The sequence below is a fragment of the Physcomitrium patens genome, chromosome 16 (genome assembly GCF_059467195.1).
Source record: "Physcomitrium patens ecotype Gransden chromosome 16, ASM5946719v1, whole genome shotgun sequence".
Classification (NCBI taxonomy): domain Eukaryota; kingdom Viridiplantae; phylum Streptophyta; class Bryopsida; order Funariales; family Funariaceae; genus Physcomitrium; species Physcomitrium patens.
In genome coordinates this window covers 5,309,176-5,322,557 of record NC_143425.1, presented here as the reverse complement: position 1 = coordinate 5,322,557, position 13,382 = coordinate 5,309,176, and the positions used below count along the sequence as shown (strand labels likewise).

The window sequence follows — 13,382 nt, the reverse complement described above, 5'->3', positions numbered from 1 at the left end:
CTCTTGATATGAGTTCCAAAGTCTTATTATATCCAAAGTGCCCTGGTGCTGGAAAGTCATGACGTGCTTGAAGAACACGTAAACGTGCTTCTCCTTCTGGAACATATAGGCATCCTTTCAAAATATAATAGATTATTCTTGAACTCGAACTTAGAAGGATCATGAGACTTGGAAGAATTATTCTCAATATCATGAACAAGAGGGTCTGAGGACATACTGGACTGGATTTGCTTGAGAAAAGTTGAATCAATAGTCAATGTTCATTTCATTGCTCGGAGATGAAATTGCTCCGGTTTCAAGAGGACTGTTCTTTGTTGCTCAAAAGCTGCATCTCCTTCTTTTGGTGCAAAATAAGAACGTCTAAACAATGCATCGGACAAACCTTGTTGTTTTCCTGGCCGATAAGTGATAATGAACTCGAATCTTGACAAAGACATACTCCAACGAGCTTGACGACGATTCAACATGCGTGCTGACATGAAATACTCGAGGTTCTTGTGATCTGTATACACCGTAACTGGACTAGAAGCGCCTTCTAAATAATGACGCCATTCTTGAAAGGAATCCACGATCGCAAGAAGTTCTTTATCGTGGATCTCATAATTGATCTCACCTGCTGAGAATTTTCTTGAATGAAAAGCTATCAGATGAAGTTTGTCATCTGTTCCCATTTGTGATAAAACTGCACCCAAGGCAAAATCTGATGCATCTGTTTCTATAAAAAATGCCTTGGAAAAGTCAACACGATATAAGACTGGTGCAGAGACAAACGATGTCTTCAAGGCTTCAAATGCTGCTTCCGCTTCTTGATTCCATTGGAATTTATCTCTACTAGTCAAGCGTATAAGTGGAACTGCAACTCGTGAGAAATCTTTGATGAAGATCCGATAGTAATTGGCAAATCCCAAGAAACATTGGACATCTCTTACTGTCCTTGGAATCTTCCAATCCATGATTGTTTGGACTTTCTTAGAATCCATCATGAGACCATCATTTGAAATGATGTATCCTAAAAAGTCAACTTGAGTAGTGTGAAATACACACTTTTCCATCTTGGCATATAATCCTGCATCTCTAAGTTTTTGTAATACTTGACGAACATGTATTTCATGTTCTTCGACATTCTTAGAATAGATCAGGATATCGTCTAGATAGCAGACGACAAAATTGTCCAAGAATTCACAAAATACATCATTCATGAGATGTTGAAAAGCATCTAGTGCATTCGTGAGTCCAAAGGGTATGACATTATATTCGAAATGTCCATACCTGGTTCAAAACGCAGTACCTATTCATCTCCTTCTTTGATCCGTACTAGATTATATGCTCCTCTTAGATCTATTTTTGTATAGATCTTAGCTTGATTCAACTAGTCAAGGAGTCCTGATATCAAAAGTAATGGATACATGTTGTTGATTGTCATCTTGTTGAGTCCTCGATAATCAACACACATTCGTAAAGATCCATCTTTTTTCTTTACGAATAGAATTGGAGCTCCTGTTGGAGATTTTGAATGGCATATGAAATTCTTCGCTAAATTCTTGTCAATATATGTCTTGAGTTCAGCCATCTCATCTTGCGATAAACTGTAAATTGATCCAAATGGTGGCTGAGTTCCTTCCTTGAGGTCGATTGAACAATCATATGGGCGATGCTCAGGAAGAATATCTGCATTTTTTTTCTCAAAAACGTCTTGATACTCCTGATATTGACTTGGAATGCTACTTGAAGTCTTTACGTTTCCAGAAATAGGTACAGCATAAATAGCAAAAGTTGATCCTTCTTTTGCTGCGTGTATAAATGCTTTTGCACCTATCAGTACGGATTTTATTATACTAGACTTATAATTTTTTACTTGGTTGGTAGAACTATTAATAACGCTCTGGGAAAAGTCAAGTTTATGCGAATTCCAATCTATTCGAGGGTTATATTTTTCTAGCCAGGATAAACCTAAAATAACTGGATTGGATGGAGATTTAATTATGTTAAAAGCTATGTAGCTATCATGACCGTCTATTGTTACTTTTATAGGATGAGTTTCATGAGTGACATCTCTAGAAGACAAGGGACGACCATCTATGACTTCTACATGTACTGGTTTAGGTTTCTATACAAAAGGTATTTTACGACTTTTAACAAATTGTTCATCTAAAAAACATGCTGAGGCTCCCGAATCTAATAAAGCAGAGGCTTTATAATTCTTAGGTCCTAAATATAAGTCTATTATAAAACAAGGAGAGGGTTCTGAGGAGAGGATAGGACCTTCACTAGGAATTGTACAAGGTTCCAGCTGCATGGTCCCTATTGTAGCTGGACAAATCCGTTTTTCGACATGTTGTCTTCTTTGACTGTCGTACCCCTCATTTTATAGTTGCGTCGTTTCTTTGGACAATGTTGAGCAGTGTGCTTAGATTCTCCGCAATATAAACATAATCCTTCTTAACGACGACGAATCTTTTCTTGCTCAGTTAGGGGTTTAAAACGTACCACGTCAATTTACATGTCTTCTACTTCCGAATGTACGTTTGGCAAAGATGTTGATGTTGCCATTGAGTAATAACGTTGAGGTTCCCGTGAATGATTCTCGGATCAAAATTCGAAAAGTCGATTATCACATTTTACCGCAAAATCGATTGCTTGACTCAAAGTTTGAGGATCAGGTAAGTTGAGCATCAATTTCTTTACTTCGTATTGCAATCCATAAAGAAATTGACTGATGAGTGCAGCATCATCCCACTTGATGTCAATTGCAAGTTGTCGAAATTGTGAAGCATACACTGTTACTGAGCGATTTTCTTGTCACAGAATTTGGATCTTATTTGTTGTAACACGAGTTGCATCGTGTTCACCATACATAGATCGAAACTCCGCCAAAAAAGCTTCCAAATTATCTAATATTGGATTTCGTTGTTCAAGAAAAGACAAAAACCACGATAATGCAGAACCAGAAAGTAGAGTGCCAATAAACCTGACTTGTGATCCTGGAGTTGGATAGCTTTGCGGTTGAAGTTCAATTGCCAATTGTACTTGATTGATGAACCCTCGAAACTTTGATCTTGTACCATCAAATTTCTCGGGTAAGGCAATTCTTGGTTCTCTAGTGCTTACAGGGTGTTGTACAATTGGAGAAGGAACGTGATTTGTTGCAGATGTTGAAGCAGCTCCGATCATCTCTATATCTCCACTTTCTGCTATTCTTGTTCTTTCCTGTGTTGGTGAATTGAGTTGATGCATCGCAAGCATTAACTCCCTCATTTGCTCTTGCATTTGTGCCATTGCACTCTTTATTTCAAGAAGCTCTGCCATAATGACACTAAGAAGAAAAATTTGTTTGATACTGCTCAAGACAAAAGAAAAGAAAGACTTGATAACAAAGAAGATATTAAGAACAATATCAGTTTAGAAGTGGGTAATCCGCAAACTTCTAATACGCTTATGTCTTGTCAAGAGAAAGGGATAATCCACTCTTACTCAAGAAAAACAAAGCTCTGGTATTGTAAGTGTACTCTTGTCAATCTGTCAAGGACAAGAACTCGATGAAAAATAATTCAGACAAGTGAGCCTTCACTCAAAGAGAGGTAAATAAACAAATATATATATTGAAAAAGAAACTGGAATGGCTATTGCCAAAAGACAAGAAAATTAGAGACCCTTGAAACTAGACTAGAAGCAAGAAAGGAGTTGACAAGAGTGAAGAGAGCTTCATTCTTGCCTCTATATATACTATCTAACTAGAAGCCACGTGATGATAGTCTATAAGACCTCTAATATGTGTTGACTTTCTAGGCCACATGTCTTTGCTTGCAAGGCAAGTTTTCTATGAGTAGACTACGTAGTTAGCTTGTCCTTCAAGCTACCAACATGTGTGGCACATGGCTAACTTGTTGACCAAGTTTCTAACCTAAAAGTCAACTACGGACTCCTATAAGGTCAAAGCAGCATCTATGAAGCTTCTAGGAAGCTTCTCTAGAAGATATTACACAATTAACCTACTTTTATCTATTTTTACATACTTTTATCGACTCTTGTAGGTAATTATATGTATATCCATGACAGAAAGTCAGCTTAAGATTATTTTCAACTCATTTTTTTGGTCCCAATTTGCATCACCTGTATTATCGAATATTATATAATCAACTACATTATATAGTCAATACTTTCTTTGTTTCCAAGAGGTTGATTATAACAAGGGATATATATATATATATATATATATATATATATATATATAATATTGCTAATGCCACCAAAAAAATTGCTACTACCTTCACAACTTGCAATTATCACATACCATCACAATTCTTGCTAATGGCACAACAAGCTCTCCTATACTTGCATTACACACTAAAATACACTTTATAATATATTATTAATTAATAGTAGTAAAAACCATGGTAATATTAGTAATACTATATATATATATATATATATATACATATCTTATAAGATTATAGTAGATGAATCCATATCATTGTCATAAATAGTTTTTATTGTGGTAGACAATACTTAGAAAATTTCAAAATATTATGTTATTTAAGAATTTTGTTTATAAAATGATATCATATGAAATGTATTGGAGTTGGTTCTTTATAAGCTCAAACACAATATTATCTAATTTTTCATTAGTGATCACATTCTTCATCCATCTTGTGTCCTTTAGAACAAAGTTATAACTATTTTTTTTTAATGTTAAGATCTTTGTATAGAATTTTAATTATCTATTAGAATCAAACACTACCAAAATTAAATAAAATATGATCTTTTAATAAAAATCTCTTTGTCTTAGTAGATCCTATTTAACTTTCCTTTAAATATTTATTTTTCTTCAATCATACTCTATTTAAGCAGTTGCAATTAAAAAAGTTCATTTCTTCTATTTGGAACAATCGTTACTTAACAATAAGACACATACTACTTTTTGAGTGTTGTTGCTCATAATAATAATTATAAATTTCAAAAATTATATAATTTTTTTTCTTATATAATTTTTTGTATAATTTTCTATAATACAAAGCACAATAAAAAAATTAAAATGTAATGCAATGTAAATTTACATAAATTTTTTAAATTTTTTAAATACCTAAAAATACTCTCACTTTGTAATGCAAAGCTTAATAATATGATTTAAAAAGAATAGAGAGCATGGTTTTTGAAATCTTTGAAGTTTAGTGAAGTTTTACTTTTAATTCAAATTGTAAACTTATCCTCATTTTGTACTCTTATTCTTAAATTCTTTGATAGAAGCTCAAACACAATGCACAAATATCTATGGTATAAAAATAAAACTTTTAGAAATAAAATAAAAATAAAAAATAAAAACTTTTGGCAAATGCCTATTAAGAGTGTAGAGTGCAATTTCATGAAAGCACAAACAAACTACAATTATGCTTTCTTCTCCATCAAGGACTAAACTTCACCTTCAATCACATTTCATGTATGCCACAAATAATACATTGCTAAATCCATCCATGTTCAATTAAACTCCAACATGACATATTTTGTTAATCATGTTCAGTTAATCACATTTGTAATGGTTACACCATGTTGTAGCACTTTAAATTACATACAAAAATGTGGTTATTAGCATCAAATAATAATTTGAAGGACTTTGAGACTTCAAACACTCAAACCATAAGAAAGAGAGAGAAACAAGAGGGAGGGGGGGAGGAGAGGAAGAAATTTAAGATCCAATTTTTTTTTTTAAAAATTAATCATTTGGATTAAGGCCAAACAATTAGAAAAGCACCAGCTCACAAGGATGCATGGCCTTTATATTGCTCTAATTTAAAACACCTTGTAAACTTTATGAACCTCCTGTGATTGCCTTGTAATCGATCTTAAAATGCCTTGTGGACTTAAAAATTATATTTTTGCTAGATACAATGGTTAAGTTTGAAATTTATGAATTTTTCTTTAATTCTTATATCTTATTAGCTACTGATCAAGATCAACACATGAAGATAATATGCAGATATATGATACCATGTAAGTTAATTAACATAAAAAGTTACACAACTTGATTCTTGCTCTGCCTGCATTGAAGAAGAACTATGTACTTTGAGACCTAAGGGAGTTAATATCTTATAAACTACTTGATTTCTAATGAATACATATGATCATATAAATAAAAAAAACATCACAAAAGTCAAGAAAAAGAGAGAATCAAATGTAGATGTGGCTTATCATAAACAATGTAGTTCAGATTTCTACCATGGGATTGAAAATAAGTAGGATGGCATTTACAGGGAAATGCATGGTGGTTTCTCTTCCACACTTATGGTTATCTGTTAATGGGAAGTTACTCATTTGCTCTAAAATCCTTCAACTGGAGAAAAAACAAAAAAAATACATACCAACAACATCAATTGTTTGCACTAATCCAACAACAAAACATCTAATATTCCCTTACAAACTTTGCCATCAATGCATTAACAAAACTTTGCCATCAACATTGCTTTGTTTTGCTTCATTCACCGCAACTCAATTACTAAAACAAAGACTTGATCAATATATAACAAAGCTAAAGAATGTGAGTAGTATGGTTGTGCCATCAATGCAAAGGAGGATAGAGAAACGCCTTGTGAAATGCCATATAGAACTCCTAGATCAATTATAAAATGCACAGATGAAAATGATTATAAAATGGGTTGTGAACTCCACAAAATATGAACCTTTTTATGAAAACAAAGACCCATGCATATGGTGAATGAGAGCCACCACTTGTCTCTTTAAGCAATCTTGACACAACAATAGTGCAAAGCACACGATTCTTTACGAAACTCTTATTTCATTAAAACGAGGGGCTCTGAGGGGCATGGAGGAAAAGCTGTGACAATAATAAACTGAATCTCTCACTCATCCAAAACACCGACGAAAGTGCAAATTCACCCGCAACGTAGGCAAAGTGCGAGTGTCATCACATCGTTTTTATCCATGTGATCCACAACATTCATCGACCATGCTCTCAGGGTATCCATCCACTGTATCCCGGGCACGAGAGCCCGTGGAGAAACCCACCCCGATGGTGAAGGGGCCCCTTATCCCTTTGCAGTCAGTCGGGGGTGGACGTGCTTTTGTCTTCAGCGCGGAGGGACGGACTTCTTCAAGCTCATCATCCCCTCGTTGCTAATCGAATTGCTGATTCCGATTCTGTCTTCTATCCCCCGTAGAGCTTCATCGTTTCCAGTAGGAGGAGGACGAGGAGGAGGAGGTTTCAGGGGTTTGCGAGACACTCTCGTGTGGGGTGTTTTCTCGGCTGAGCCGTGTTTGCATTTAGCGGTTTCGTTTTTGATGCGGTTTTGAGTTAGTAGGGTTTAGGGACCCTGCTTTTGGAGGAAGGGGATTCTTACGTTTTGGTTGTTGTGCCGTTGGAACTAGGAGAGGTTTAGCTTGTTGGATTGTTGAGTTTAGTGATTTTAGGTTGTGCATTGAGAGAGTTGAATTGAAATGGCGTCGATGGCGCATTCCTTGACTCTTCCGTCTGCGGGGGCGGAGCTTACCATTGGCCAGCTCAAGTGCGGTGCGAAGAGTAGGAGAAGAGCGGCTGCAAGAGCCGCAGTGGGTAGGCTGAATGTGCAAGCGAAGTCTGCTAGTTTGTCATTGACTCCGTTTCAGTCATTTTCGGGGATGCGAAAGGCCTCGGTGATTGATTCCCTGACCGTGAAACAAGGGAGGGATTTTAAATCTGTTGTGTCGAACTCCGTTGCAATTTGTAACGAATCGCGGCCTTCGAAGGCTGTGACTACGGCCATGTTCGAGCGTTTCACTGAGAAAGCTATTAAGGTTATCATGTTGGCTCAGGAGGAAGCAAGGCGTCTCGGGCACAATTTCGTTGGTACTGAACAAATTTTGCTTGGCCTTATTGGTGAGGGTACTGGTATTGCTGCGAAAGTGATGAAGTCCATGGGAGTGAACCTTAAGGAAGCTCGCGTGGAAGTAGAGAAGATTATTGGGCGCGGGAGCGGGTTCGTGGCTGTTGAGATTCCCTTCACGCCCAGGGCCAAGAGAGTTCTCGAGCTCTCACTCGAAGAAGCTAGACAGCTTGGTACATCCCCAACTCATTTGGTCATACACCTAATTTTGTTGAATGATAATGCTTGAGGATTGGTCAGTGAGTTGGCCTGCGCAGCTGCGGTTGTGGCTCTACATAATCCGCTGAAAACCTATAACTCTCTATTTCTGCAGGTCACAACTATATTGGCACAGAGCATTTGCTGCTGGGGCTGCTACGAGAGGGAGAGGGTGTTGCTGCCCGAGTGCTTGAGAACCTTGGCGCTGACCCCAGCAACATTCGAACTCAGGTATAAGAGCCGACGGGGTGAAAAATCTCCACGTATGGAACGCATCTCTGATAATCAGCATTTGTCCTGTTTGGTATTTTAAGATACCATTGGATTTTTTCAGGTGATTCGAATGGTAGGCGAAAATACCGAGGCTGTTGGTGTCGGAGCTGGCAGCGGCAGCAGTGGTAACAAGATGCCCACTCTGGAGGAATACGGAACGAATTTAACCAAACTCGCGGAAGAGGTACGTATTGTGTGCCGATATAGGATTGCAGATGCAACAGTTTGTTGACGGGTATGCCTTCTAACGAAATCAGGGATGTTGGTAACTGTAGTTTTGGATGCAAATTCTATCATGAGTTTCAATGTGTTCACATACCTCTGGAGGTTCACTTGCGCTCTCACCTGGTTGTGCATATTTTTGACTTTTCAGTTCTACCAGATGATGAGTGTTTTTTTGAATGACTTCAAATTTATTTTTACATGTTACAGGGAAAGCTAGACCCAGTTGTTGGAAGAGTTGCACAGATAGAGCGAGTGACTCAAATCCTTGGTCGCAGAACCAAAAACAACCCGTGCCTAATTGGAGAGCCTGGAGTTGGAAAAACTGCTGTTGCCGAAGGTTTGGCGCAGAGAATTGCGTCTGGGGACGTACCGGAGACCATTGAAGGAAAGAAGGTTATCACCCTCGACATGGGGCTGCTGGTTGCCGGAACCAAGTACAGAGGAGAATTTGAGGAAAGACTGAAGAAACTGATGGAAGAAATTAAACAAGCGGACGATATCATCCTTGTTATTGATGAAGTGCACACCCTCATTGGTGCTGGTGCCGCCGAGGGTGCTATTGACGCTGCCAACATCTTGAAGCCAGCTTTAGCTCGCGGTGAATTACAGGTGAAGTTCCACATCTCGTGAACTTTATTAAACATGCTGTTGCTTTACTGTGCTCGGATTAGTAGGCACTCGTGCAAACGCCCGTATGATGTGCGGTTACTATTATAGACACTTATCACATTTGTTCAAGTCCGACTAATTTTTTCTTTAATACCAACTAGTGTATCATTCGCCTGGTTTTGTTCGCAGTGCATCGGAGCAACCACACTTGACGAGTACAGGAAGCACATTGAGAAGGATCCTGCATTGGAACGTCGGTTCCAACCTGTGTTAGTTCCAGAGCCTACTGTAGAGGAAACTATTGAAATTCTCAGAGGATTGAGAGAAAGATACGAGATCCACCATAAATTGCGTTACACTGACGAGGCTTTGATTGCAGCAGCCCAGCTATCTTACCAGTACATCAGGTTTGTTCATGTGTTCCTGTTCCTAACTTCCACCCTATTCATTCAGAGCTTCTTGAACATGTCTTGTGAAGCGAGATGTGCATTTAATGAAAGCAAGCCATGTTACGGCAAAGCATTGTGATTTTTATAGGTTAGTGTGCATAATAGATTTCCACACTGGATATGTCTGCGAAATATGGTTCCATGGATGTGCCTTCTTATGTTCTGACGTCGGATTTTTGTAGTGATCGGTTTTTGCCTGACAAGGCTATTGATTTGATTGATGAGGCGGGTTCGAAAGTAAGGCTGAAACACGCTCAGGTATTAATTCAGACAATTTTACCAAGTTGTGTGTGGTATGTGACCCCTTGCGTGGTACACTAGTCATTCCAAACTTTTGAATACCTCAAAATGTCTACCGTAGTTAATTGTGATAGATTTTCGTTTTCAAGTCTTGTGGTATTCTTACCTTCCATATTTACATCAGCTACCCGAAGAGGCGAAGGAGCTTGACAAGGAGTTGCGTGCCGTTACGAAGGAGAAGAATGAAGCTGTGCGTGGGCAGGATTTTGAGAAGGTTTGTACCCAAGATGCTATCTGTAACTAGAGCTAATTTGTTCGAGATTTTTTATCGTATCTCTATTATCAGTTTAACTCGAGCTTTATGTTTCGATCCTCTGATGCTGAACTTGTATTCTCACAAATTGGGGTTTGGTTTCCTCGATAGGCCGGAGAACTAAGGGATCGCGAGATGGAGCTGAAGGCTCAAATATCGGCCTTCATTGAGAAGGACAAAGAGCAGATGAAGGCAGAGAGTGAAACCGGTGATGTTGGTCCTACTGTCGAAGAATCTGACATTCAGCAGATTGTGTCTGCCTGGACAGGCATTCCCGTTGAGAAGGTCTCAAGTGATGAATCTGACCGCTTGTTGAAGATGGAGGATACACTTCATAATCGGGTTATTGGCCAGGATGAAGCAGTGAAGGCCATCAGTCGTGCTATTCGCAGAGCTCGTGTTGGACTTAAGAACCCCAATCGTCCCATCGCTAGTTTCATCTTTTCTGGTCCTACTGGTGTCGGTAAATCGGAGCTTGCTAAAAGTCTCGCTTCCTACTACTTTGGTTCTGAAGAAGCCATGGTTAGACTTGATATGTCTGAATTTATGGAGAGACACACTGTCTCCAAACTCATTGGATCTCCACCAGGTTATGTGGGTTACAGTGAAGGAGGACAGCTAACAGAGGCTGTGCGCAGAAGACCATACACTGTGGTTCTTTTTGATGAGATTGAGAAGGCACATCCTGATGTTTTCAATATGATGCTTCAGATTTTGGAAGACGGAAGATTAACCGACAGCAAAGGGCGGACTGTAGATTTCAAGAATACTCTTCTAATTATGACTTCAAACGTAGGAAGCAGTGTAATTGAGAAAGGTGGGGGTGGTATTGGTTTCCAATTGGACTACGGCGAAAAGGATTCTAGCTACAATCGCATCAAGAGCCTCGTTAATGAGGAGCTGAAGCAGTACTTTAGGCCCGAGTTTTTGAACCGATTGGATGAAATCATTGTTTTCAGACAACTGACTAAATTGGAAGTTAAGGAGATCGCTGATATTATGTTGAAGGAGGTCTTCGAGCGGTTGAAGAAGAAGGAAATTGATTTACAGGTAAGGTACTCGGATATTGTTATAAATTGTCTTGTGATATAGAGTATTACCATGAGCTTGGAAGGAGTTAGAATGATGATGTATACTGCAAACAGATTCGAATGAATTTTTTTTCACAAAGCACTTGGTCATTCTAACACGAGACCTTGCAGGTAACTGAGAGATTCAGGGATCGTGTTGTTGACGAAGGCTATAGTCCTAGCTATGGAGCTCGGCCATTGCGACGAGCAATCATGAGGCTATTGGAAGACAGTATGGCAGAACGCATGCTCTCTGGAGAAATTAAGGAGGGAGACTCAGCTATCATCGATGTAGATGGTGATGGCAATGTCACAGTGTTAAATGGCACTACGGGAACTGCTTCCAAAACAGATACAGATATGGCCCCTGCTGGTATTGCTTGAATTCCTCGATTAGGTAAAGAATTTTTGCAATTTAGTAGGGCGTTGATCTGCTAGGTCTGATAGATTCAGAAACTTAGTTCAGGTCCTTTGTATTCATAGCAAGGGGTGATTCTGAATGCACCAACGAAAAAGGTCAAATTCGAAACCATTTATTCTCGGCTGCAGAGCAGGAGGTGTTTGCATTTGCTAGCTTTAAAGCTCATCTCTTGCAAATTCTGGCCAATTGCTTTGTGGGGTCAGTTCCTGTTGTCAAAAGGTTTGACAAATACGAAGGTTTGAATCCTGTGCTATTCAGGGTTTTTTATACTTCGTACATTATGCTTATAATGGACAGTCTCTTATCCTCTGTGGACTGTTTCAAATGTAAATTTTGATGTCACGCAGAGTGCTTGTAAGTGATAAAATAATTCTTATTGCACTGTAACAGTAAATGGAAGGATTTTTAATGCACTTTTAAGTTATTATTTAAATGTCGTTTAAATCAATGCAAGCTGACAACAAAACAACTGACATCCGTTGATAGATGTATATTCCCACTATGTGCTAATCTGCGTTCATTCTAGTTTTCCAAATTGGGTAGAACTAGGCGGTTTGTTAGAACCTGACACACTCGTACAGTGACGATATCCCATACATGGATGTTCATGACCCTCTACTACTATTGTGGTGCTACAGAAGAAAACATTTTGTGCCCCTTCTGCTGGTTGTCTCATTACCAGGCGAAGTTTGTATGCTTCAATTATTGTGGGTCCTTGTGTGCATTGTTTTCTTCTTGGACTGTTGATGTTTTATGTGCAGCTCGGTTGACACTCTTTCACTAGCCAACTCACAATACCACACTAGCTGAACTTGTGGGGTTGTCACGGAAAACCTGCCTCCAAAGAAGCATTTTTATTTTTTTATTTATTTATTTTTTTAAGCATGTTTGTGAGCCAAAAAATACTTTTCACAATTTTTCCAAAAAACAAAGAAATACGAAGGGGGCTAGTCCATGATAGAATCCGGTTGCTTCATCGAGAAAGCACTTGCACTGACCCCTCATCTTTCAAATTTCTGCTACTCAACAGCTTTCTTCTTGAGCATGATGAAGATGCGATGCAATAGCAACTGGGACTGCCAAAATCCTTGGTGCTATGGAGTACATGGCAAGGAATTTGGACCAACCCACAATCCCATTACTATCAGAATTCAAGAACTAATTGGTACGTGTATCCCATTTCACAGAAAACTTGACATGAATAACTAACAATAATTCCACTTCAGAGGACATATTTGAAACAACCCAAACAATTTGTGCAGAATCTATAAATTCCAAACTTATGCCAATTAACGACAATTCATTTGCAGTGCATCAAAGGGCAAGTTTGCAAAACACAGGTGCACCGTACCAATTAGTGTAATCACAACTCAATCGCGTATCCTCTAGCGCAAAGTCGCCCCATCCTTCTTCTCCTTCTCGTGGATGCGACGATGTGAACTCTCCACACATGTTGGTCACAATTGGGCACCTTCCAAGGTTTTATGAATGACCTCCAATGTATTCTGAGCAAACATTGAGCTGGAGTTCACTGAAAACAGCTTCAATCATGATGTTGTGCAGAGTGTGCCTCCACTGCTCTTGAACGTCCAAGGTGCTTTTAAGGCCTTGATGATCCTGTTTCTGTTAAGGCCATGTGAATTCAACTTTTGGTTCACTTCTGATGAAAACAATGATGCATGCAGCCGATCACACAGGGATTTTGTCTCTTCT

The 13,382-nt window shown here is 38.7% G+C and overlaps 1 protein-coding gene across 1 annotated transcript; it reads left to right on the top strand.

The window, feature by feature from the left end:
- Positions 1-7,151: 7,151 nt before the first annotated feature.
- On the top strand, positions 7,152-12,000 carry LOC112293422 (chaperone protein ClpC1, chloroplastic). The gene is made up of 9 exons (XM_024542799.3): positions 7,152-8,044; positions 8,185-8,300; positions 8,404-8,526; positions 8,775-9,176; positions 9,366-9,583; positions 9,808-9,883; positions 10,050-10,139; positions 10,290-11,228; positions 11,381-12,000. The coding sequence occupies exons 1-9, from the start codon at positions 7,447-7,449 to the stop codon at positions 11,630-11,632; spliced, it is 2,814 nt and encodes a 937-aa protein (XP_024398567.1). The 5' UTR covers positions 7,152-7,446; the 3' UTR covers positions 11,633-12,000.
- Positions 12,001-13,382: the final 1,382 nt, after the last annotated feature.